Raw genomic sequence first — 24982 nt, forward strand, 5'->3', positions numbered from 1 at the left:
AAATCAACTATAATAAACTAGATAATCATCCCTGAACAACCCTTATTGTCCACTCTATTTCATGGGATTTATTCCAATGACTACAGGCTTGTTTATAATAAAAGAGTAACTTGATTTCTACTAACTGTGTTCGTTTAAGTTAGAGAGTAAAACCAGGCTTCTCGAGATAAATCAGCGTTCAGAGTGAAATCATTTTCAACCCAACAATTTTTACAGCCTTTCGTTTGCCATTTGTATTTTAATAGAATGAATTAGCTTCAGCTCTTTTCTCTTATTCTGTTAAATCTCTTCTGAATAATTCAAATACATAAATTATATTTATGGTTGATTCTTAGAAATAGAATTTAATATAATAGTACAATGTTAAAGAAGAATTACTGAAGGAAAACACATTCCTGCTTTAGTATAATCTGTTGCATTGTTCAGATTTTACTTGTAAAGATTTTCATGAGATGCAAAACATGTAAATTTACTGTTTTTTCATATTACTGTATTTTTGCTAATCCCATGAGTCAAGATCAGTACTATGAGGAAGAATTCTAATGTGAAGGGAAAACAGTGAATGAATAATTGAATTTCAGGCCCAGATCTGTACTGCACACTCTGTACATGACCTTTGGTAACTCAATCTTTCTGGACCTTTTTTTTCTTCAATAAAATAGGGCTCTTGAGACCTCCTTTGCCCACCTTACAACTATTATGAGGTTCAAATGAAATACTGTTTGGGAAAGTACTTTGGAAACTGTTAAGCCTTATTCAAACTTAAAATACACTACTGCAAGGTAGATGTAAATAAAAATAAATGCAAGGGTGGGGATAAAAGATTTCCATGTAGAGAAGATTGTGGGAATGTTCCCTTCTCTCCTCATGCCTCTTGTTGTTGCAGAGCTTCCTGCCACCAGGGACAATTTATTCCTCCTTTTACTTCACCCTAGGGATGACTCCAAACAAAGTTTTCAGGGAATCAGGAGAGCAATACGCTCAAGTATCTTTGATGCTCTTTTCATAAAAAATGCATAGTTCTTTGACCTCAGTCTGGTCCACTCAACAACATCTCCAGCTCCTATCTTAGCCCCTCGGGTCTAGGGCCACCATCTTCACTGGGATCCACAGGCTCAGAAACGTGCTTGTCACCGTATGCATGAAAGAGCTGCGTTAAGATTATTCTCTGAAAAGTTGCAGAAATCTCAGTTGAGTCCATTGTCTGCCCTAAGTTTTATTATTGGAACCTTGTCTCCAGCAGGTTGAAGTGAAAAGGAGAGGAGAGGTGAGAAAGAGAAGATGTGGAGAGTGGTGATAGTAGTCACGGTATGGGGTGCGGGAAGGCTGAGCATAATAAGAACACTTTATTTCTAGTCAGCTTTCTTTTATCACTTGGACTAAAATCCCTCACACTTTCTCAAAAGGCAAAGGAGAAGGGAAATTGAGAGAGAGACTATTCTACTGTGTGAACCCAAGATGTACAGAAATCATAGTCAAAAGCAAAAAATTGAGGGCAGTGGAATAGGAAGTATGTAGCTCAACCCTAGGATCTTTGTTGGGACAGAAAACAGACCTTCAAGGGGTTGGTTTGGAAACAAGAAGTATGCTTTGCAGGCCACGGGTCCTTAGCCCCTGGCTCTTCTCTGCTTATACTTGACCCGTTCTCTCACTCCTTGGTTTCTAGAGCCATCAGGCACACTCCTCTCCCCTTTCTCATCTCTGTCTCTTTGGAACATCTATTCCAGGTTCCTGAAGCTAGAGGGGCACCTAATCTGCCTGCTACCAAATGGAAGCGAACGAGGGAAGAACCCATCCCATGCAGCAGGGCACCTCTGGCATTCTGGGTGACCAGCTTCTGCAGAGCTGTGAGACGCTCACCAGCATACATTTAATAACCGGTGGGTTAAGCAGGCTTGTGAGCTTCCGACTTCTAGCACGTTTTTCATTAGTCGTAAAATTATTTGTTGGAAAATGCACCCTAACTTCTAATAAAGAGCCTTGCAGAGCATAATTTACTGCTAAACTCAGAAGGATGAAAAAAGTAAAAAAAAACACAAAAAAACATTGCCACATCTGCAGGTATATCAAAGTCATTGCCCTCTGTTGGTAGTTTCTGGGTCTATCCAAAATGACTTTGTTCTATGCAGAATTCCAGATGATATACTAAAACAGAGTTTAAAGAAGACTCTGTCCTTAACCTATGCTTGTTTCCATATTCTTAATTCCCAGCAAAACGTCAGTAAGGTCTTTGATCATCTGGCAACTCCATTGGGAAATGATGGGAACATGCCAGTCATGGAAGTTGGGCTGATATAAATACAGCCACAATGACTCTCTGACATCTTTCTTTTCCCCTTTTATGCCAAATACAGAAAAAGAAAAGACTAAAAAAGTGTGGGCTGATGAATCAAAGGCGGAACAACTATTGATGAAACAGATAAATCAGGGGGAAAAATTAGAGAATTCTTACAAATGGAAGTAGGTTTTCAAAGTCATAATGGTAAAAGATTCCCTTGGTCTGCCTTTATACGTGGCCTTTTTGCTTCCAATGCATGACCAACGTATTTCCACAAATCCTCTTCAAGGTTGTTTTTAATAACGAATATTTATTGAATGCTTTCTTTGTGGAAGGCACTGTGTTAAGTGCTTGGCATTCACTGTCCCATTTGAAACTCACAGGAGGCTGTTTTATGGTGATCAATGTTTGACACACGAGGACACTGAGTCATACAGAGGCCAACGTGCCTCGGATTAAGCAACTGCAATTGAGGGGCAGAAGACTGGGCTACAACTGCAGGTGAACTCCAGAGCCTGTGGTCTTCCTCACTATACTCACCCTGTTTTCTAATAAGGAACCTGAGGTTAAGAGAGTTTATGTTACTTGCCCCAGCTAGTAGTTAGCAAGTTCATAGTTAAAATGGGAAGCAAGGCAATCAACAGACATGAGATTTGGATTCAAGAATGACCGTTTCCACCAATGTGATCAATGAATGGGGTCTGGTCACAGCATTTACTAAGTATTATTTATTTTTTACAATAACTGATTTTTTTCAGCCTCTGATGTGTTTATAGTATTAAAAATTTTACTCAAGCAAGATCTTAGAGAATCCACAAGTGACCTTTATGCTTTTTATTGAAGAGTATATATTTTGATTAAAAAAAAAAACAGATGCTGGGAAAACCCATCACAGTTAATGCCTTGATGTACTCTAGCTTATTTGGGTCCAAAACTTATTCTGACTTTCAACTCTTGGTTGGTAGTATATCTATCTCTAGGTTCAGAGTAGCATGCACTCCAGTTTAAGATACAAGAAAAGAGCTTCAAAGTTCCCTCCCCGTGCTAAGATCCAGCTTCCTTTATAGATGTGGAAATCAGATAAGCAGCAGGAACATGAATGAGAGGCTGGTATTCTGAACGCATCTGAGAGTCCCTTCAGCATAAGACAGGTCAAAAAAAACTGAACGGTCCCCACAGATCCTTCTGGCAACTGCATTATTTAATTTCAGTAATTACAAATTCTAAGCCAGAAAAATCCAAGCACATTCAAGTAGGCATGCAGACATATATCCTAATATGCACAGCAAATGACACTGATTGTCAGGACAATGTTTTCTTATTATTTCTGAGTCTAGGAATGGATCTTTGAAAAGGAACTTTCCTTGCATAATTTTCAAAACAAGTTTCCCCAATGTCCATAGAGAAATGGTGGATTCAACATTCACAGATGAACAAGGAGGACATGCGTGTGGGTGACCCTGTAGAAGAGCACTGCACTGGGAAAGCTGACCTCCGACCTTCAAACACCAGAGCTCAGGGATCTTCCGATTTCCATTTTTGTTTCCATTTCCCTTTCACTGTACTCTCCCTTCTGTGAACTGTTTCTATTACAGCAAACTCGTCAGTGGTGCTGATGTGGCCATTCATTCTTTTAAAGAAATACTAAGCTGCAAGATTCTCACCTTCTCTGCCAAAAGATTATACATTAGCAGAGAAGTTAATTCCAGAAGAAGCCTCCCTTCTGGAAATAGGAAACAAGGAAATGTTTGTTTAGTCTGTATTTCTTAAGAGACAATAGAAAAGAATTTTTGATGCAGGATGTTCACTCATGACTGCTTTATGTTTTATCATCGAATGTTTATCCCTGGAGTCCTCTAATGAGTAATCCACAAAAGGTTGTTATCTCAGCCCAATTATAACAAGTAAACAACCCCACAGCCACCCTACCCCACCATTTTCCATTTTCCAGTGGGAGACAGGGAGACGGAGGTGTAAGAAAGACTGTGATAACAATGAAACATCACAACTAATCAAACTGTGTAAACATCTGCTTTAGTACTAAATGTATGAATTGTCCACATTCAAACTACAACATGTGCCTTAAGGTCTGACCATTGGAATTAGTGGCTCCCAAACAACTGTTTATATATATATACACACATATATATGTGCAATCTACATACTATAAGGTTAACCAGATAATCCACAGCAAATGGAATTAATAGTGAAGCAAAACTGATGATAGTTTACATAAAAATAGCTGCAACTGAGAGACACAATCACCTAAAAATGGCACTAAGAATACACTGTTAACAACCCTTAATCCAAAAATCTGTGAAGATTCTGACTCTTTATGTGTGTACACAATAGGAGCTACACAGTGCTGCCAGTTGTGTTGTGACAACTGGACTTCCTCAGATTCTACTGATTTTGTATCCCTAGAATCTGTATAATGTTACATTTATTAACAAATAACCAAATTTTAGTAATCAATAAATCACTCAGTGGGGTACTAGCAAATATCCTATATGTGTACATAAGAATGAATGTCGGGCTTCCCTGGTGGCGCAGTGGTTGAGAGTCCGCCTGCCGATGCAGGGGATGCGGGTTCGTGCCCCGGTCTGGGAAGATCCCACATGCCGCAGAGTGGCTGGGCCCGTGAGCCATGGACGCTGAGCCTGTGCGTCCGGAGCCTGTGCTCCACAACAGGAGAGGCCACAACAGTGAGAGGCCCGTGTACCGCAAAAAAAAAAAAAAAAAAAAAGAATGAATGTCATTTGACCCTAAGACCAAATACAATAATTTGGCATTTTGGATGAGTTCTCAGTCCATGTGGAGAACATTTGAGGTCCACCAGGGGTTCAATGAACTCAGAGAAACTTTGAGTTAGAGCCATATACAAAGGCCCATACGTACACTAGCATGACATATAAGAATGGAATATAGAACTACCCACAGGACTTTCCTTTAAAGTATGACTGGACATTTAATAAACCAACAGGCAACCATCTTATAGGAAATATTACAGAGTTAAAAGTGAGCAACAGGGCTTCCCTGGTGGCGCAGTGGTTGAGAGTCTGCCTGCCGATGCAGGGGACATGGGTTCGGGCCCCAGTCCGGGAAGATCCCACGTGCCACGGAGCAGCTGGGCCCGTGAGCCATGGCCGCTGAGCCTGTGTGTCCGGAGCCCGTGCTCCGCAACAGGAGAGGCCAGAACAGTGAATGGCCCGCGTACCGCAAAAAAAAAAAAAAAAAAAAGTGAGCAACAGATTCAATCATTTTGTTAATGGCTGAGATGTTGATGAAGCTGAGTATGACTATTTCAAACATGACTTTAACAGTTGCCATTTAAATTTCTGACCAATAAAGAGTTACAGGTTTTCAATCCTGATCCAGCTCATCTTGCATAACATCTCTGAATACTGTGTCTTTTTCTGCTTAAAAGTATTTACTGCTTCTGCATTTCCCACAAAATAAAACAATACATAAATTTTGTCAATTATTTTGAAGTTTACATAAAATGGACTTATATCTAAAAATTAAAACTAATTCAAGGGCTAGATAACTTGAACATAACTAAAACTATTTAACAAATGTTATCCATAATTAAAATCTTCCTATATCTAAAAAATCGTTTCAGTTTTATACAGATTATACCAGAGTATAAAAAAAAATTATCAACTCTTTGAGGCCAATAAGTTAATGCCAAAATTTGACAAGGCAATTGCAAGAAAGAAAAAAATATGGCCAATTTCACTCACAAATGTATATGCAAAAATTCCAAACAAAATATTAGTAAACTAAATCCAGCAATGTATATTAAAGATAAAACATTATGACCAAGATGGGCTTATTCTATGAATTTGAAAGTGGGTTACTATCAGAGATCCAATTAATATAATTCACCAATTAGGAAATTAAAGGCAAAATTCATATGATCATCTCAAAAGATATAGGAAAAACATTTCATAAAATTTAATGTCTAATAATTTAAAAAATCCTAGCAAGCCAGCAAATCTCTTAATCTGATAAAAGTAATTAACACATATCATTGTTATTTATGGTAAAAATTAAATCTTTCCCTTTCAGATTGCAAGAAAGACAGGATATCCACTACCATCACTTCAACTCAATGTTTTACCAAAGTCCTGATCACAGCAGTGAAGATGAAAACAAAATACAAAATATATGATTTGGAAAGGAAGAAATAAAAGTGACATCATTCACAGATTTTCTCTACAGAAAATTCAAAGAGATCTACAAATAATATATAAATTGATAACTTGCTGAAAAATAAAATTGTTATGCAAAAATAAGTTAAGGTATATTTATTATTAACCTATGAAATATATTTACATATATTTTAAAGTATTTTAAATACATATTGTTATAATAAACGAAACAATCTATTTCTTAACCTCAATTTAAAACATAAATCATTAAATTAATTTGACCTTTCAATAAGATCTTTCTTTTTTGATACAGAAAAAAAAGGTAATTATTCTATTCTATTAAATTTATTATTATTATATTCAAATCAAGTTAAAATGAAAAATACATTCAGCAAGACTAGAAAGTGAACTGAGCCACATTTGACTGTAAGTTTCTCAAAGACAGAGATAATATCTTGGGTAGGTTTCCCCCTAAGAAATACCCAACCAGTGAAAATAGATTTAATTCACAGCAAGCGGACAGGAAAAGGCAAGGGAGAGGGGAGAAAGAGAGAAGGAATGTTGACAGAAGAGGAAAATAAACGTCTAATTCTAAGGGACAGTAAATATAGGAATTTGGCCACAATCATTCTTAAAAAGGAAAATAAAGGAAACACAAAAACAGGAGGGTTGTAGTTTAATATGTCAACAGCCTCAGTGGCTGGTGGCAGGTGCACAGGCCCTAGCAGACTTATGGGTTTTCTGTGGTGTCTAGTACTCTGAGGACGTTTAGTGAATGGTAAATATATCAAGCCTTCAACTGCCTGGTGGGTCAGGATCTGTTTTCTACTTAGTTCACTTCCATTTCCTTTGCTATTCCCAGCAGTTTTCTTGATATCAGTTTGCATTAGTATGGTTTTCACAACTGGGTCAAAAAATAAAGCCTCTATGCCTAATTAAACACCGAGCTAACACACTTTGGTAGTCATTTCTATTTTGAAATTTATGATTACTGTATTTAGTCTGTCCTTGCCAACCTTACAATACAGGGTCTGCAAAAGGAATTGCAAAAATTTTACATATTTGCACATAAGAACATTATTTAATATCAACAGTAGCATTTTATAGCCAAAAGCAAATTAGACTTAGGAGAAGATCATGAGAGACTAGCAGGTAACTTTTCTTCCTTTTTTTTTTTTCTGAGAGAGACTGTGAAACAACAGAACAGTCTGTGCTACATATATAATTAAGACAGATGTTCTCAATCTTAATTTTCATAGCTAATTTTGACAGCCAAAGAAATGTACTTGTCTTTTGTATAGCCACCCATTTTCTCTCAAACGTGTCCTATTTTTCTCATCGCCCACTATGATTGTTCAGAAAGAAAGGGGTGGTGTGACAGAGAATGTATTAAGGCAATAGCAAGAGCTCTGCCATATTTTTGGTAGGTCACTGAATAGAAACAGATGTAGCAGAAACTGAGCATAAAATGATTTAGAAGTCCACATAGCATAAGCATTTTCATGCATTCCTAACTTTGCAGATCACAGTTTTCACTGGCTTTGTGAGGTCTTCCATGCAGAAATCAAGCTGATCACATTAAACAATAAAGGAGCTGTTAATAAGGACCTTCCCTTGGTCAACCCAGGCTTGAAAGCATAGGCATGTTTTTTTAACAGAATAAAATATATGGAAATATGCTACATTTTGATGACACAGCCAGGTGCCTTACCTGCAAGGGTAGAATCTGATATGCGTGTCTATGTCTGTATCTGGAAATAGCTGGAAATAGGAAACACGTGTAAGAACAGCAAAGGCATCCTTTTTCAAAGTGTGCTCTTCCTGGAGGCCCCTGCCTTTTGGCTCTTCACTGTTGCGGGTGTTTCAGACAGAAAAACAAAAGAACAACGTTTCCTGTAAGTGGTCCCAGTAGCCTTAAAACCACAAACCTCAGAAACCACAAAGAGAGGCAGAACTGCCTTCCTGTTCTCTGTGGTGGAGCCTGTCATTTTTACACTCACATCAAAGCACTCTTCGATCAGCATCTAAGTTGTCTTCTTACACATCTGCCAACACCTCATCCATGAAAGGCCCACTAGGGTCTATGGTCACAAGCCAGCTGCTCTGGTGATTTTCTGAAACCCAGCTGTGCATCTCGCCCGAGGAGAGAACAGGTGTTGAAGCAATGCTTCTGGAAACGCGCTTGCTCTCTGCTGCTGCAGTGCCCGGCCCTTTGATGCCTTTGGGCAGCAAGGAGTGCTCCAGCCTCCTCTGGTTCCTTTCTCCTCTGTTAGGGAGACTCCAATCCTGCAGTGCTGATTGGGGAATACCTTTAGGGAGCTCCAAACCTCCCAGCCTCCACAGTAGCTCTGGTTACTTCATAATTACTCTTGGATCCTCTAACAATGAATTCAAACCCAGTCCACTTCAAGCCCACTCCAGAGGATAGCGTCATTCTCCTCAGGCAAGCCCACTGTGGTCTGATCCCAATAGAAGCACTGCTACCATCCCCTCTGCCTTGGGAGTTGTCCTGTACTGCTGCGCCCAGGGAGCAACTCAGATCTCACCAGTTACGCACAGGATTTGGGCTGCGTTCGAGGCAGGATCATCAAGGGAAGGCTGGCTGTGGGTGAGAGGAAAGGCAGGCCTGGGCTGTGGCTTGGTGAACTCATGTAGCATTAGTCCCATCCCCCCAGGAGTCAATGCAGAAGCAGGAATCACAAAGTCTAGGGGGCAGATAAGGCTCATTCTGATTTTAACTATGCAACTATGGACTGCATTGGAAGGGTATGACCTGGTTAAGGTGGTCCAGGGGGTGGAGGGACAACAGGCTGACAATCCTCATTGGGAACATGGCAATGTCTTGGCTCAAGGGAAGTTCCATGGGGCTGGGGTTCCAGGAGATGAACGTATTCTCAAGGAGAGGAGACAGAGAACCACAGCCAAACTGGATGAACTGGAATGCAGGGGAAGGGAGAAACAGGGTGCTCATCTTTGCAGAGAAATGTTGAATAAAGAAGATTTGTGCAGAAATTCGCGCAGAGAATATGCTCAGTGAAGGCTAATCAGAAAGGCTGTGGAGTCAAGTGGGTCCACAGATAACCTGGGACTTACTGCCAGAACTGATGGCAGCATGTGTAGCCCACCAGCTGGTCTCTCGAGTCTGGCTTGATATTCATTGATTAGGAGACAGAGTGGATCTGAATCTCCCGGAAATCTTTTGTACCAAATACTGTGCTGGGTACCTAATATAGCTTTCTCTTATCCTCACACACTTAAAAATCACACCAGTCAGAATGGCCATCATCAAAAAGTCTACAATTAATAAATGCTGGAGAGGGTGTGGAGAAGAGGGAACCCTCTTGCACTGTTGGTGCACGGATGTAAATTGATACAGCCACTATGGAGAACAGTATGGAGGTTCCTTAAAAAACTAAAACTAGAGCTATCATATGATTCTGCAATCCCATTCCTGGGCACATATCCAGAGAAAATCATGGTTCAAAAGGATACCTGCACCCCAATGTTCACTGCAGTGCTGTTTACAATAGTCAAGACATGGAAGCAACCTAAACATCCATCGACAGAGGAATGGATAAAGAAGATGTGGCACATATATACAATAGAATATTAACCATTAAAAAGAATGAAATAATGCCATTTGCAGTAACATGGTTGGACCTGGAGATTATCATAAGTGAGGTAAGGCAGACAGAGAAAGACAAATATCACATGCTATCACTTATATGTGAGATCTTAAAAAAAATGACAAAAATGAACTTATTTACAAACAAGAAACAGACTCACAGACTTGGGGAAAAAACTTATGGTTACCGAAGGGGAAAGGTGTCGGGGAGGGATAAATTGGGAGTTTGGGACTGACATATACACACTACTGTATACAAAATAGATAACCAACAAAGACCTACTGTATAGCCCAGGGAACTCTGCTAGACATTCTGTAATAACCTAAAAGGGAAAAGAATTTGAAAAAGAATAGATACATGTATATGTCTAACGGAATCTCTTTTGCTGTACACCTGAAACTAACACAACATTGTTAATCAACTATACTCCAATACAAAATAAAAATTTTTTAAAGCTCATGGGAAACCAAAATTAATTCTACACATCTCTAGTCTCAGCTTAAAAGTCATTTCCTCAGAGTCAACTTCCCTGAGCCCATAATCTAAATTACCTTCCCCTATTATACTCTATCATCATCTATTTTATCTAATGTCACTCAGTATAGCTTATAATTTGATACGCATGAGAGTGATTAAAGCTTCTTGTTGGCATACATTGTGTTCATTTTATCTGCTGAATGTGTCCCCACAGTACCTGACACAAAGGCTCTCAAAAAATATTTCTGCACCGTTGAATGAATGCATGGAGAGGAATGCACTGAAACAACCAGTGAATCGCACGTGACTACACAGGCCCTTTTAGGTTTGAAGTTTCACTCTATGGGATTGTGGTCACTGCGGAGACCAATGCATCTAAAAATCAGAAAGACATCCATGATCACATAAGTGAGACTGTCTTAAATAAAATATTTACTAGATTTTTATTAAAATCTGGCAATCATATGAAAGGTGAATTTTATACTTTGCTTCTCTGCTGAACTTCTGAGAAATCAGTTTGGGCAGAAATACATACTTCTGAAAGTTCATCTATTTGTACTCTTTTCCAGTATTTTTATACAGAAAAACTGCTAGAGAAATTTTAATAGGTCCATGAGAAAAACAAGTCTTCCTTTAGCGTAAACAAGTTTAACTGATATACAGGTTTCTTAACAATTGGATTTCTCAGAGACTCTAATATGAAACTATTCATTACAATTTTCCTGCTCTCTGTCTCTCCCGCCTCCCCCAGCCATGTATGTGTTGTGTTGTGCTTGGGGGTCGGTTGGCATACTGATGCTAAGCATATTTTGGCTTTGGTTCTGGAGGCACCAATGGACCCCATTCCCCTCACCTCATCTAGAAACATAGTTTGACTAGTTGCTCTTATGTTCCAGTAAAATCAGTATTAAGAAGCATCCTGTCAGTTCTTCAATACATTAAGTCCTATCCTTCTAACCCTAGTTCCGTTAAATCCTGAACAAATTACATAAGGCTGAGGAAATATAAACAAGAGCTTGTAAACAAGATTCTAATCAATAACCCTCCTGTCAAATTCACCTTGCATAGTACAGGCTTTTTCAGTTTTTGCCCAAGACTGTCTCACATGAATTGATTGCTCCACAGACCACTAGACTAGTGTATGCTTCAATTATGATACTGCGAAAAGGCTCGGGCATTGATCAGGTGGGAATACTGACAGCAGGGGGGGGGCCCACATTACACTCTTTATCTAACCTACACTAGCTAGTTCCAAAGAAGGTATTTTTATTCTCATTTTTGAAGTTGGAAACTGAAGCCCAGAGATGTCAAATAATGTTCTCAAAATCACATATTCTGTATATAGTGGGGTCTGGATTTGAACCCAGGTCTTCTAGCTCCAAGTCTGGACTCCACTTACCACCTGTTTTCATGGGATGTATTGAGAGCCTCTCTCAAGCCTGGTGCCACCTGGCCTTTTCTGCTCCTTGTTATAGCTCATCATAATACCCTGCATTCACATCACAGCTCACAGGACCTTTTTCACTGGCCCAGCTATACTGTACAGCTGAACTTCTCAGGAAGTTCACCAAGCCCCACGCCACGAGCCTCTTAATTCTTTTTAGCCTTGGGCAGAGGTGGGGTCGAAGCCCACGTCGTGGCACTTGCCAAAGCTATTCTTTGATTGTTCAACAGAATCTCAGCTTCCTCACTTCATTAGTTTTCTCTTCATCCAGACTCATGGCTTAACTTCTCTCTGCTGCTGAGGCTTGGTTGGGAGCCCTTGACTTAGGACTGAGGGTACCTATTTATTAAGCATTTTGTGGCTATTCTACACATTTACCCAACCCTGCTTCCTCAGCCTCACTGAGTATGGAGTGGGGAAGTGGCTGATCACAGCCCCAACTAGATTCACAGTACAGGGTGCTCTGTGAATTCTCCTACAAAGATCCGCCATTCACGTACATCTTCCCAAATGGTTACTCCCGTGCTCAAAATGCCTCAAGTGCACTCCTGGTCCTAGGACGGCTCTCCCAACAGATCAGGGCTTCTCTGGTATCTTTTCAACAAGGAGGTGCTCAGTTGCACAGAAGGTCTAATGGTTGAAAAGTTATGGAAGAAGATGACAGCGCTATGAGGTGGAGGCAAGCTAGACATGCCACACGGTAGCAAAGCTGTAGGTGGAAGAAGAAGAGCGAGGAATGAACAGGAGCTCAGGTGCATCCCCTTCAGTGTTTCCTGCCCTGGTTGTCAGCATCATCAAGCCAAGGACCCAGACACTCCCTTTTACACCTGTTATTTGGTCAGCCACCAAATACCATGGATCAGATCTGGACCAGACCTGTGGTCCCCCATCTGCCTCCCACATCACTGCCTTTGTTTTCCTAGTTGTTTTTTGCTCACATTGGTGTAACAGCCTCCAAATGGTTTCCCTGCCTTTGGGAACATTCCTCTCAACGCTTCCTCCTCAAAGTCTTCAAAATTCCAATTACAACATCCCTCTCCTTAACACCATTTCCTGATGCCCCAAGTTTTATCAGCTTAGAGTGTACACCTGGTGCTTTTCCCAAAATTTACATTCTTGAGCTCTACCCATAACCTAATGAACCAGAATCTCTTGGGCATAGGGTACAGAGTTTGGAAAAGATTCCTGGTGAATCTGATGCACCATCCGGTTGAAGAGTCACTGCCCTACAAGGTGAAGGCCAAGCTTCTCAGCATAGCAGTGAAAGAACTTCATGCACGAGCTGACTCGGGTTGACTTGGTTCATCAGCCACGCCCATTTCCACCTCAGACTCCAGACACTTTTTTTTTTTTAACCAGTTTCCTGAACTCTTACATTGAGGGAAGCCTCTGCGCCTGTGCTCTTATCCACCAGGAAAATGCCAACACGTCCTTCCAGATGCAGCTTAAGGAGCATTTCTGTGAAATTTTCTCCATCTCCCACTTCAGAGGTTTATCATTCCCTGCTCTGGGCCGCTCTTCTTTTGTGATCCAACCAACGCAGAGAAACAGCATCTTGGGTGCTACTGAACAGTATTATTGAATGAGGTGAAAAATCTCAAAGTCAAAATTATCCTTACACTCAGTATTGAGCTCATTTTATGAGAGGCTTGTAGGGACAGAGACCCCAAGGGAACATCAAATTCACATTTCCCAAACCACCCTCTTTCCAGGACACACAGTCAGTGAGGGAAATGTCTAATTTGTGTTTCCCAAGTGTGTTCCACAATCTGAATAGGTCATATTTTGAAAACGGATTTATTTGGGAAATACTGGGTTAAAGAATATTAAACTATCCCCACTTCAAGCTTGTAAAGTGTTTGCCTTTTGCATCCAGTGTGAATATTCAAAATGGAATAAAATATGCCATGTTTCCCAAAGTTATTTGATTACAGGATGCTGATTTCATAGAACTAGTATTCTAAAGAACACACTGGAAAAAATCTCCCTTCCTCACTTGCCACTGCAGTTGCAAATAAGAAGCCAAATCAGGTACAATCTTTGCTGGTTCTTATCTAAAAGAAAGAGGGTAGACCAGATTACCTGGTGCCATCTGTACCTGGGCTATCTCCTAAGGGGACCTTCCACCTGGAGAGGTAGAGAACCCTGCACCCTGAGTGCTGCTGCCTGGGTGTGGCCGCCCAGCTTCTGAAGGAGCCACGGAGCAAGGCAATGGGGCAGGGAACTTGCAGCACATCACTACTTCGATGACAAAAGTACAGTTATTAGTACCGAGCATTGTTCAGTAATTGTTTCCATTTGTTTGGTTAAATGATTTGAATTGATGTGTATGTTGCTCCCAATACAATAATTTGCATTTATGGAGTTTTCTGTCAGTTTGATGTAATGCATTTATTTTGAGGATCTGGAAAGTTGGAGGGGGTGGAAAATATAACCAGTTTTAGATGTGCACGAGTGGTTAAATGTGGACCCGTCTCCGTAATTACAAATGCATTTGCATTGCCAAGTGAATAGAATCAAGGTAAACTATCAGGTGTTAGGAAAAGCGTCTATGGAGAATCTGTGGGTAAAAAAGTGCCCTTCCAAAAAAATATGATAAAAACTGTTTAGTGGCCAAAAGGAAATTAGGACAAACTTAAGTTGATTTATGCTGTGCACAATTAAAATTTTAATACGAAGTGAAAATCCAATGCACCGCTTGAATACTAAATTCAGGTAGTGATGCTCTCACTGATTGATACAGTAAAAAGACTACAGCGTCGCATGTTAGAACTCCAGGTCCAGCTTGGCTCTGTTGGGAGCTGGGTGTATATAACCTTGGAAAAGTCATTTAATTTGCTTGTGCCAGAATATTTTTCATTTGCCAATTAAAGGAGCTGAGCTAGTTTATTTTAAGGTACTTTCTAATTCCAAAAGTCTGTGAATATGAATTACATGCTGCTCAGGTAAAGGAAGGAATCACAGAAACTTTACAGGTGGCACAGCATGTTGAGCTAATTTGACTTATTAGATAAAATAACACTGTACTTTTTAGATAAAACTGATGTTTAGTTTTTAGTTAACTTTTTCTTTAATTTTTATTTAAAAACTTCAATTAAAATAGAAAATGTAATAGCAATCTTTCATGAAACCTTACAAAAAATAATAGACAATGAGGAAGAGGTCCGGGTACAACGAAGAAAGTCTTTTAATGCAGCAAATATAGTTTTCAGACCTTAGTTGATTTCTAAAAAAATTATATTAGTGCCTGTTATATAAATATCACCCAAATGGGACCTCTGCTCTTTGCACCTGCCATGTAGGACCCAAGAACAAAACTATTTTTCCAACAGATTTGTTTCCGTTGTCTCAAACTTGCATATATTTTTGACCCTATTTAGTTGTGTTTGATCAAATATTTTTACCAGAAAATTTTCTGTTTTTTACTCCCTTGGAAAACTTGAAACAATAACCACCTTAATACTGTCTCTTGAAAGCAACCTAAGAAGTCATATTCCTGTTGATATCAGTGGCTTCCTGGTAGTAATCTAGACATCTTTGGAACTGCAATATAGTTTTCAAAAACTCTTGAACACTAATATACCATGTAATTTACCAATGATTTAAAACAGGTAATAATGCTACAAAGTCTTCTTATGTCTGGTGTATGGATGATTCTTTGTAGCTATTTACACATTTAGAATACACATTTGCCATGAGATATTCATTCATCCATCCATCATTCATTTAACTAATTATCTATCTGACTAACCTCACCGTGTGTGTGTGTGTGTGGCGCGGTGTGTCTGTCTGTCTGTCTCTCTATATATAGCATAAGCACTTATCAAACTCCAGGCATGGGCTTAGCAAAAGCTCTCTAGCCACTTTGGCTAGATAACCTTGGAAGTTTCAGAATTGATTTCAATATTCACAGCAACCACTGAACTGAAAATGGAAAGAAAAATTAAAATAATACAAGAATCCTATCCTATAATAATTCCTAGTCTTTGGAAAATGCGAGAGGCGCTACAAGATGAATCCTTCATCTGAGGGATGCTGAACCTGAGGGCCAGACTCTATGATGTAGAATGCAGGTCTACTGTTGGCCAGGTTAACACTTTCTACTGATTGCTGACTTGGAACATGCTATTTCTAAGGTAGGAAAATCACCTCAGGAAAACAGCCACAGGAATCAAATGCATCTCAAATAACACAAGGCACCTGTACACCAAAAAAATAGAACACCCTTGAACAGTGAACATATGCTATTGTGTTTAGGACCAGGCAAGAGAAAATCCATCCAAAATTTTTTTGATGATTGGGACTTTTATTCTTTTCTTTTGTTTTTAATGACTGCTTTGGGTCAAGGACAAATGCGTAAATTTCACAATAGATTGCTCCCACTGTCTAAAACTTGTATATATTTTATTTTTGATCAAATGTTTGTAGAGCAGTTTTCTCTGTGTTTTCCCCCACCGGAAAACTTGAAACAATAACCACCTTAATACCCTCTCTCAAAATTTACAGCATTTCCTAACCCAAGCCCTTAGTCACCATCCTCATTTTGGAAACCATCCTTTACAACTGACTGATTATGCCAAATAAACTTTGGTTCTCAGGCCTCTTATTTGAGCTCTCTAACGAAATTTTGTGGAAAAACAAAGCTTCTGTTCCAAGATGGAAAGAATTTACTTTTGTAAATAAGCATTTTTAAATGATTTTTAAAATACCTTTCTTTTCTTTGATATGCTGCTTCAATTGTTCTTCTGAATTTTTATTGTTTCCCACAATAAATTTTAAAATAGTCAAACTTTGACAATTCCTATTAATTTTAGGACCTGTTATATAAATATCACCCAAATGGGACCTCTGCTCTTTGCACCTGCCATGTAGGACCCAAGAACAAAACTATTTTTCCAACAGATTTGTTTCCGTTGTCTCAAACTTGCATATATTTTTGACCCTATTTAGTTGTGTTTGATCAAATATTTTTACCAGAAAATTTTCTGTTTTTTACTCCCTTGGAAAACTTGAAACAATAACCACCTTAATACTGTCTCTTGAAAGCAACCTAAGAAGTCATATTCCTGTTGATATCAGTGGCTTCCTGGTAGTAATCTAGACATCTTTGGAACTGCAATATAGTTTTCAAAAACTCTTGAACACTAATATACCATGTAATTTACCAATGATTTAAAACAGGTAATAATGCTACAAAGTCTTCTTATGTCTGGTGTATGGATGATTCTTTGTAGCTATTTACACATTTAGAATACACATTTGCCATGAGATATTCATTCATCCATCCATCATTCATTTAACTAATTATCTATCTGACTAACCTCACCGTGTGTGTGTGTGTGTGGCGCGGTGTGTCTGTCTGTCTGTCTCTCTATATATAGCATAAGCACTTATCAAACTCCAGGCATGGGCTTAGCAAAAGCTCTCTAGCCACTTTGGCTAGATAACCTTGGAAGTTTCAGAATTGATTTCAATATTCACAGCAACCACTGAACTGAAAATGGAAAGAAAAATTAAAATAATACAAGAATCCTATCCTATAATAATTCCTAGTCTTTGGAAAATGCGAGAGGCGCTACAAGATGAATCCTTCATCTGAGGGATGCTGAACCTGAGGGCCAGACTCTATGATGTAGAATGCAGGTCTACTGTTGGCCAGGTTAACACTTTCTACTGATTGCTGACTTGGAACATGCTATTTCTAAGGTAGGAAAATCACCTCAGGAAAACAGCCACAGGAATCAAATGCATCTCAAATAACACAAGGCACCTGTACACCAAAAAAATAGAACACCCTTGAACAGTGAACATATGCTATTGTGTTTAGGACCAGGCAAGAGAAAATCCATCCAAAATTTTTTTGATGATTGGGACTTTTATTCTTTTCTTTTGTTTTTAATGACTGCTTTGGGTCAAGGACAAATGCGTAAATTTCACAATAGATTGCTCCCACTGTCTAAAACTTGTATATATTTTATTTTTGATCAAATGTTTGTAGAGCAGTTTTCTCTGTGTTTTCCCCCACCGGAAAACTTGAAACAATAACCACCTTAATACCCTCTCTCAAAATTTACAGCATTTCCTAACCCAAGCCCTTAGTCACCATCCTCATTTTGGAAACCATCCTTTACAACTGACTGATTATGCCAAATAAACTTTGGTTCTCAGGCCTCTTATTTGAGCTCTCTAACGAAATTTTGTGGAAAAACAAAGCTTCTGTTCCAAGATGGAAAGAATTTACTTTTGTAAATAAGCATTTTTAAATGATTTTTAAAATACCTTTCTTTTCTTTGATATGCTGCTTCAATTGTTCTTCTGAATTTTTATTGTTTCCCACAATAAATTTTAAAATAGTCAAACTTTGACAATTCCTATTAATTTTAGGTATTCACATTTATTTTGACCTTTTAATTTTATTACTTAATTTCTCTCTCTGCATATGTATAATGTATATTAATTATATATGTATATATCTGCTTTAATTTAGCTTTTGAATCAAGGGAGTAAAGCAATTCTGGTTCCTAAGTATAATTAAAGAATCTCTAATATGATACAGTGGGAAAGGTCTGTGGCAAAAAATGACTTATAGGCATGTCAGTTTCACACTGAAAACCATCAGATGATGAAGTATGAGATGAACTGAGGTAAATCCTTTTACATGTCATACTTCATTCCCTTGTGCCCACAAGCTCAGTAACAGTCTGGCCCCAATCCAGTCTCAGGTACATGAGTCATGACTCGAAGCAGATCTGGATATGCCCCAGTTTATCCCTATCATCCATTCATGTGTCCATCCAGCCATCTTGCCAGAAAGCCTTACTGAGGCTCTACTATGTGTTAGGCACTGTGCTAGCACTGAGGGTATAAAACATCGTGAAGCAAGTTCTTGTTTGTGAGACCTAAGGAAACAAGAAGGTTTGAAAATTACCTAAGAACTTCAAGCATAATTTGTGGACTCTCTGGAGAAGGCAGATCGAAATGGATCTAGTCACACAACAGACCTAAAATCCTTCTACCATTCATTCAGTGTGCTCCTTCCCCCAAATGACTTTCATCAGGAAATGTTTAGGGAGTGTACAAAGAAAAGGAGACATGACATTAATCCTCCCTCAAAACATACAAATTCCCACAAGTTTTCCTAGGACTGACTGTTGACTATGTGTACATTGAGAGCTGTTTCTCTCTCTCTCAAAAAAAGGAAATCTTTTCACATCACCAAAGACTACGATCACCTAGGAGAACTCAGTTATGTCTGCTCATTCCAGATGCATTTTGCATTATTACAAGCCTCATTCTATGTGAATTCTCAAATAAGTTCCATTTATTTCTGGCTCATAAAGGCCTGGGTTTCACTACAAATGAGAATGTTTGAGTCCTGAAGATGATTAAATGTAGTAACATTTAAGATATTTCTTTTCCTCTCTGTAGCACTTTATAGGAGTCACTTCATATTACTGGGATCAAGGGATTCAAACTGGGGGCAGCACGGAATGCAGTTAAGAATCTTGGCTTTGAAGTCTGACTACCTAGGTTCAACTCTGATCATTCTACTACCATTTGTGTGATGTTGGGATAAGTCACTTAATTTACGCTTCAGTTTCCTCATCTGTGAAAAGGGAACAATAATAATAGTGCCCAAATTTCATAAGGTAGTTTTAAGAAATAAATTAGTTCATTAAAAGAGACAGTATTATACAATCTGATTTACATGCTAGCCATTATTATTATTTTCATCTTGGAGAGAAACACTCATGGAGTGAGGGATTTGGAACCTGGTTTGTCATATTTGGGTATGCTGTAAATTGTCATGAATAACTATTACTAATCCATCCCACTAGTGAAATGACTCAAGTAAAGGGAGACCAAGTGACTAATTTGAGTACCTCTACTAAATTAAGATGGAATTAAAACCCAACAAACCATTTCCAAAGCTTTCCTACTTGGGTTTCTCTCAAGGGGGTATTCATTACCAGTCTTGGCACTTATACCAATGGCACATCTATGGACTCTGCAACTGAGTTGAAAGTGCTTCACCCACCTTGATGTTCATAGGGTTATTCACCAATATTTACGAAGTACCTGCAGGATGTGTGGGATGGTCGTCTAGCACGAAAAAGTTCTCTTCTCAACTTTGTAGACTGGAAAACAAAATCAAAAGAAGACATGGGGGGCTTCCCTGGTGGCACAGTGGTTGAGAGTCCGCCTGCCGATGCAGGGGACACGGGTTCGTGCCCCGGTCTGGGAGGATCCCACATGCCGTGGAGCGGCTGGGCCCGTGAGCCATGGCCGCTGAGCCTGCGCGTCCGGAGCCTGTGCTCCACAACGGGAGCCGCCGCAGCGGTGAGAGGTCCGCGTACCGCAAAAAACAAACAAACAAACAAACAAAAAAAAACTACAAAATCTACCCCCATTCATTATGCACATTTACTCTTATGATTCAGCTCCGCAGAGTAAGGGCTTGGACACTTCTACTGTGGCAATAGCTAAGAGATTCCAAGAGTCACATGCTATAGTTTGATAATCACTCCACAAATCCATGCTCCATTAAACTAGATCCAATGAGGATTCTCAGCCCACAAAACCTGTAGACAGGGCAATATGTCTTCTCTGCAACATTCTCAGGGGATATAGTTTCCTATAAGGATGTTCATCAATACTGAAAATAGTATTCATCTTTTAAAAAAACTCTTTACAGTAGGAAACAGCTAATCTTCTGGTCAATTTCTAGCTAACCTGGAAGGAAAAAAAAATACAGGTTTAGATACTAGCTGAGTGAAGTTAAGCACCTTCCTTAAGCATTCTGGACCTTAATTCTCTTCTTTGTGAAATAAGAAGATATGAGATGACATCTAAGTTCCCTTCCAAATATATAATTCTGTATATCTTACTTGGTGATAGTGATATTTATAAGCTCTGTGGAGTTCACAAGCACGGTCACACAACAGTCTTGTGTGATCCTCAAAACTGATTTTCAGAAGTAGGTAGGGGAGTGATCACTGTGTATTTACCCAGTGAGTGTGCTGCTTTTGATATCCAGTAGGATTCACTAGGGACCCTAGATCTAAAGCATAGTCCAGAAAGATTTAGTTTTCAGGAGTCAGAAAGACTACTTTATAAAATAATTTCTTCCTACTCTGTAGTTCCTCATCGTGAACCCTTCAAACAAAGCCTTACTTAAAAGAAGCATATTTAAAAAGGAAAAAAAAGTCATGTTATGTGCTTCTGCTGATGCTGCCCCTAACTGCGTGTTGATTTTAGGTTGAAGATAAAATGTAATCGCCACTTGATAAGTATCTTTTGAGTGAGGATGAGCTTCCTCCAGCTATTTGAAATTTTTAACAGCACTTGAGGCTTAGGTAAAATTGGGTTTTTATTTTTCTTTTTGCAGCTTACCTTTGCATACTATTTTTATATAGGTTGGAAATTAACAAGTAAAATAGTTTACAAAAAGAGAGAAAAAGGAGACCCTTACTATTAAAAATAAGTATTCTGAATCCAGAGTGGAATTCTGAGTATCTCTGATGTCTTGCTAGTACCTTTACTTCAAGAAGACACAAAAACAATTCCTTAAAAATATGTATAAAACTTTACAGCTAGGGCTTCACTGGTGGCGCAGTAGTTAAGAATCCGTGTGCCAATGCAGGGGACATGGGTTCGAGCCCTGGTCCAGGAAGATCCCACATGCTGCGGAGCAACCCGTGAGCCACAACTACTGAGTCCGTGCTCTAGAGCTCATGCTCCACAACAAGAGAAGCCACTGCAATGAGAAGCCCGCCCAACCGCAACAAAGAGCAGCCCCGGCTCGCTGCAACTAGAAAGCCCGTGCGCAGCAATGGAGACCCAACGCAGCCATAAATAAATAAATAAACTTTACAGTTAATAAAATACTACAACAGATGTGATATTTCATCTTTGCAACAATTCTGTAAGGTAGATAAGCTTGTCCCAACCAAGCTCCCAATTATTCTTCATCTCAGAGGTCAAGGAATTTCTTGAATAACTGAAATCTAAAAGGTTATCTAAAAGACTCATTTTTGTCATTATATTTAACCTCTTCCTGACCTCATTTCTCACCAAAATCATCATGAGAGGTGAGAAATAAAAGCAGTACACTATTTGGTCTGCTCACTTTCCTTCTCTCTCCCTGCCCATTACCCACACTCCTCCTGGAAGTGCAAAGAAGCAAGAAAACAACCAAAGGATGGGGAAAACAGAAAGAAAGGAGGAGAAACAATAATCTAATCAGGTAGCTACCAGTTGGCTGTACAATGTCATAAAAAATTAAGTCTACAGTTGAAACAGAACATATTATCAAATCTTGATTTTACAACATTTTATCGGTCTGAGTTTTCATATATAACAACAGTTTGGATGGCCATTATAATCCATACTTAAGAATCTGAAACAGTGCAAATTGCAATAAGATATGCTTTTGTCTTGATGTAGATGTATTACATTCTATCTTTTTATTGACATTTAATAATCCACATATAGCATAAGAAAAAAGTCTCAGGCAGAATACTTAATTCAGCAGAGTTTTATACATATCAAGCATCAGGATATTCTATTCATAACATCTCGTATTCTCATCTTTTGGGATATATGCCTTTTCACTATGCAAGGTCCCAAAGGCTCTCAAAGTGCTAAGTCATTTTCTTTAAAGTTTTTCTCTTCTAATTCAGAATATTGCCTTCAAATATGTTTGGAAGTTGAACTAATTTTAATTTCCCCTTCACAGAAGAGGAAAACTACATGCCTTCCCTTTAACCTTTGTAAAACTTGAGTTATTGAGTATATATCTAATGGAAAATAATCTCCAAGCTGTAGTTAGAATCTAGCAATTTTGTAGTGGGCATAATTTTGAATAGAAATGAAACGATCTCTAAGCATGATAGTGGTTCAATTAAAACACAGCATCGTAATGCCAACTGTCCTTAAACATACAAAACCCCTCAATTCAGCAACGTCTCACAAATTCACAGCTATAGCTCTCACAATCAAATTAACCTTTTCTACCTCAAAAGAATTCAAAGGACTTAAATATGATTGTCCAAAGTGATGTGACACCAGACACACCTTTAGCTCTGATTTGATGTCATTTCTTTAATCAATAAAAACCAAGACAACATTCCTGTCTTCCACCCCAACCTTTCTGCAGCAAGCTTCGAGAATTTGAAAAGCAAACCTCTTGTTCACTTCTCTATCCACAGATTTCTCCATCCATACAACGTATATGTGTCACCAACAAAAACTGAGGAAATGAATTTGTGACAAACTCATACACATTTTGAAACAAACAGAGCCAAAGTTTAAAAATATGATGGCCTTTCACTTAAAATAAAAAGCCTAAGCAAGAGGTGCTACTTTTCAACTTTCAACTTTTTCTAAAAATTACTGACTTTTTTTGTAATAGAGAAACATAGTTGTTGAGCTATGATTATTTAGAATAAAAATCCAAGTATAATCATATGAATTTTATGCATTCACATTTCACCTTTAACCAAGACATTAGAGTAGCAAAAAGAAAAAAATAATTCTGGTACAACTTAATCCTTAAGAAAAAAACAACTAAAACAACACAAAGCTACTATAATCTTTCCACATCTCAGGCACTATATTTTTCATTAAAAACTATCATACAAGCAATATCAATCTAATAAGTATCTCACAAATGGATTGTACCATACATTTAAAATTATTTGCATGAGAATCTCAAAGCCACTGTCAAGACCCTGTGAGAAGGCATTTTCTGAGGCATGATCACATACTACAACTGCCACATTAATTCAAGGCTGCCACAATACAATGAGTGAACCAAAATATAACACTTACCTTATTATAAATAACTGGCAAATTACAGACACTTTTCAGCTTGCAGCTATATAGCATAGTTGATTAGAAACAAACAAAACATCTTTCACTCCAGTGACAGAACTGCATCTTCAGACTTGGCTTTCTTTACTGAATCCCGGCAAGAGAGGCTGTTCTCCTCCAAGGGCTAGTAGCAGCCTCTTCGCAGATAGCACTTGCTGCTCTGAACGGCAGCGACTTAGAATGAAAGTAAGAGGAACCCGTGATGTTTAAACACGGTTGCTTCACGTTCACAGGATATGACTCAACTCTCTCTCAAATCAGCAGGGACACAGTTTCCCCTCATAAAACTTAGATTGCGTAACAAACATCACATTTGGGGGTCTCAAATGTTTACAAACTGAAAATTTTCACCCGCTAAATCATATGTGCATTTTTAGTCAACTTCTTCCCTGTGGCACAAGTCGCAAATGGAAATTCGAATAATAGCCTGGCACAAAGAAAAACTACCCTGCTTGCTCTCCACAGTGAATCAGTATAATTCTATTAAATGTGTGTGGACTTGCCAACATCCCTCTGACAGAGATACAAAAAGAGGCACACTAAAGTCACTAATGTTCCATCAGTGCAAACACAGTGTAGGATAAAACTCTATTTTAACATGCAAGAAGTAGCAATTCCACAAAACACAATAGAATCTTCTTCACTAAGTAGAGAATGGAAATAGATCTTCGTGGTTTGCTGTCGCTGATTCCCACAGAAATCCTGTCCTACGCTGTCATTACCGTGTGATGCGAGCTCTACCTACCTCTCCAACTCAGAGCCTTCCTTTATCTGTTTCGTGAACATTTCTAAAGAAACATGACTAATGACACAACTCCTCTAGTAACTGCGGCAATTTTCTGTGCTTTTCCCACCTCCCAATACCTCTTAACTCTGAGCTGTACTAAGCTTAATCACACGTTGAATTATTATGTTTGCACACCTCAGTCAATAAACATTATAGACATAGACCCTTGCAGAAAAATCTACTACATAAATTCAGTTGCCATCACCAACAGCAAGGACAAAAAAATGAAAACACACATGTCATTCATAGCAAATACACTGAAACCATCTAGACCAGGACTGTTCAGTAGAAATATAAGGTGAGCCACATATGTAATTTTAAACATTTTAGTCATCACATTAA

At 38.7% G+C, this 24982-nt stretch overlaps 1 protein-coding gene across 13 annotated transcripts in view; it reads right to left on the reverse strand.

Annotated features, from left to right (window-relative positions):
• MCTP1 (multiple C2 and transmembrane domain containing 1) overlaps window positions 1–24016 on the reverse strand; it is a 352345-nt gene extending 328329 nt beyond the window's left edge. For all 13 annotated transcript variants that reach the window (XR_003003489.1, XM_024746952.1, XM_024746948.1 and 10 more), the window contains exon 1: window positions 23812–24016. Coding sequence is in view for 12 of the 13 variants with exons in the window: in XM_024746952.1 (XP_024602720.1) it covers window positions 23812–23868 (57 nt within the window). In the remaining variant the exon portion in view is untranslated. The remainder of the gene's footprint in view (window positions 1–23811) is intronic.
• Window positions 24017–24982: the final 966 nt, after the last annotated feature.

Source organism: Neophocaena asiaeorientalis, unplaced genomic scaffold (genome assembly GCF_003031525.2).
Source record: "Neophocaena asiaeorientalis asiaeorientalis breed wild unplaced genomic scaffold, Neophocaena_asiaeorientalis_V1.1 scaffold550, whole genome shotgun sequence".
Lineage (NCBI taxonomy): Eukaryota > Metazoa > Chordata > Mammalia > Artiodactyla > Phocoenidae > Neophocaena > Neophocaena asiaeorientalis.